A 2,769-nucleotide genomic window follows, 5' to 3' on the forward strand; every position below is an offset into this window, starting at 1 on the left:
CTACTACATTTCCATGGGGAAAATTCTCTTTTGAGACATTGTCCATAAGCTTTGGTCTCTAAACAGACAGGGAAGCCCAAATGGGAAGACAGCAAGGCCTGACTTTATCCAAGCTTCTCTCAAGAGATCCCAACTGGCTAAAAACCCAGAGACTTCTCTGGCTAAGTGTATGATCAGAGAGAATCTACAATTTAATTCAAGTAAACTGGAAGACCACTGATGAACAACTCCCAGTCCGTGGAGGCCACATGCTTTCACCCAGCGTTGGAATACGGACCTCCTAAAGAAAGTCAAACCCTAGGCCAGGTCAGCCCGCATGACTATAGACCAGTAGCCAGAGGCTTCCATCAGGTTTGGCTGCCAAGTAGCTGTTAGCTTTGCCTGGTTTGTCTGGGAAACAGGGAAAAAACAAGCAGATTTTGCATCTGGACCCCGATGTTGCTAAGTAGCAGCAGCCCGGAGTCTCAGATTGTAGACGTCTCAGATACATCCTGGTTAGTGTAGCCTGGAGTGGACAGTTGCGGGGCCAGAAGGTCATTTGCTCAATCAAAATTAAACACCATGACTATCTGCCAATAAATGGATAAAGTAATGTGTTTCAAAATGAACTGAGTGCCCTAGCCAGTTTGGCTCAGTGGATAGAGCATCGGCCTACAGACTGAAGGGTCCCGGGTTCAATTCCGATCAAGGGCATGTACCTTGGTTGCAGGTACATCCCCAGTAGGGGGTGTGGAGGCAGCTGATCGATGTTTCTCTCATCGATGTTTCTACCTCTCTATCCCTCTCCCTTCCTCTCTTTAAAAAAAATCAATAAAATCTATATTTTAAAAAATGGACTCAGTATTGCAATTCCTTGTATTGAAGTCATCACCATTTATCTTATTTACAATGGAAAATGGGGGGGAAAATCCCAGTGAAAGAATATTAAGAGGCATCACGAGACAAATTACATCTTGTAATTATAGTACACAGTCAAAAGACTAATTTACTCAGCAGACAGCATTCAGAGGCACAGAATTACAACACTGCAGTGCAGTCCATGTGAATTATGCGGTCTCCAGAAAGAAAACCCTTTAGTGATGGCAAAATAATATTTAAAAAGCTTAAACACAGTTACAAATACTGCATCTTCTCATTTTTAATGAAATGCATTTTTTAAATGCCTACATATTTATTTTTCCTAAATTGGCACTCATGCAAAACAGATTGCTACCATCTCATCACTTTCAGTTGGCATTCAAGACCCGAAGCACCTCAGATGACAAGGATCTAGATGCACTGAGGACAGAGATTATTCAGTAACAAGACATAGGTGGCAAATGCATTTCAGGGCAAGAAGCTGACAGGACCAAGGCATAGGCTCAGATCCCAGGTCCACAGGGTTCATGGGAGCATCCATACATTCCACCTTGGGTGGTTCTGAAGATCAAATACATTCACTAAAATGTAAGCTCCACGAAGTCAAGGATTTTCCGATTTTATTCACTGATATATGTCAAGCACCCACAAGTGCTTCTGGCACATTGTTGGGCCTCAATAAATATGTGTGAAGTTAATCAAGTGAGAACAAAGAGAAAAGCATTTTATGTGCTGCAAAATGCCATCAAATATAGAGTATTAATACTAGTTCACCTTTCAGACTTAATTAGATCTTTATACAGAACTGAATGCTTTTAAAAATACTCTCATGTTTATTCAGTGATCAGTAACAAAATATTAATTTCCTAATAAATGTGTGGACAGTTGTTATAATACAAGGAATGGAATGGGGAAAGTTTACAGATGAGGGTAGAATGTTTCAAAGGGAGCTACAAATATAGTAAAATAAACGAGGCTGCCTGAGTGATCCTGACTAGGGAGGGAAAGATCCAGCACCCAAGCAGGAAGGGCAGAATGCGTGAGTACAAGAATATCTTCTTACACAGCACTCACCACAATGTGACTTAGAACACGATAATGGTTTTGTGTGAGTTTCCAGTGCTAAATCAAAAGCTCTGGGAGAAAAAGGTTTCATCTGTCTTATTCACCGTCTTCCCAGTGCCAGGCATATCGTAGGTGTTTAATAAATATTTGTTAAATGGAAAAGAGAGTGGGGGGAAGAAAGTAGGTAAGAGTCCGTGTCCTGGCAGGCAGGATACAGACCACAGAAAAATTAGTTCAAGCTGCCAACAATGGACAAAATTTTGCCTTCACTACCAGACTTGCTCAGGAGGTGGATATGAACATCCCACTGAAAGAGAACAACCTCAACATGAACTAAAACTCAGAATATTGTTTCCCCAAAAGACGGTAAGAAAAACTGTTAGCACTACTTGGGTAAGAGACAGGAGAGGCTGTGCTCTCTGGGAACTCAAAAGGAGCCTGGCCTTGCCCTTTTCCTTTTGAACAAATGGGTCAAGGTGTCTTTCTGCACCCCGTAACCCTCAACGCCCCCTCCAAACCCTCCAGTGAGTAAAGGTGAATAACATCCTCCAGAACGGTCTCCCTCCATTTGGTGGTCCCAGAAAGTCCCGCCTTGCCCAGCACTTTGTATTAGCCACAAGATGCATTTCCACAGAGCACCCTTACTGCACGGGAATCTCCTGGCGATGCTGAGTTTTCTGGTGCCGATTGAGAATGGACCTCTGGTTGAAGCTCCTCCCACAGGCAAGACAGTGGTAGGGCTTCTCCCCTGTGTGAATCCTCTGGTGTCTGACCAGCCGCTCCCCTTTACTGAACCGTTTACCACACACCTGGCACCCATACGGCTTCTCCCCGGTGTGGGCTCGC

At 43.5% G+C, this 2,769-nt stretch overlaps 1 protein-coding gene across 1 annotated transcript in view; it reads right to left on the minus strand.

Annotated features, from left to right (window-relative positions):
* Positions 1-839: 839 nt before the first annotated feature.
* The window catches only part of ZSCAN25 (zinc finger and SCAN domain containing 25), a 16,678-nt gene continuing 14,748 nt past the window's right edge, over positions 840-2,769 (minus strand). The window contains exon 8 of the mRNA XM_015557350.1: positions 840-2,764. Coding sequence (XP_015412836.1) covers positions 2,565-2,764 — 200 coding nt within the window. The 3' untranslated portion in view covers positions 840-2,564. The remainder of the gene's footprint in view (positions 2,765-2,769) is intronic.

Source organism: Myotis davidii, unplaced genomic scaffold, assembly GCF_000327345.1.
Source record: "Myotis davidii unplaced genomic scaffold, ASM32734v1 scaffold1593, whole genome shotgun sequence".
In the NCBI taxonomy this organism is placed as follows: domain Eukaryota; kingdom Metazoa; phylum Chordata; class Mammalia; order Chiroptera; family Vespertilionidae; genus Myotis; species Myotis davidii.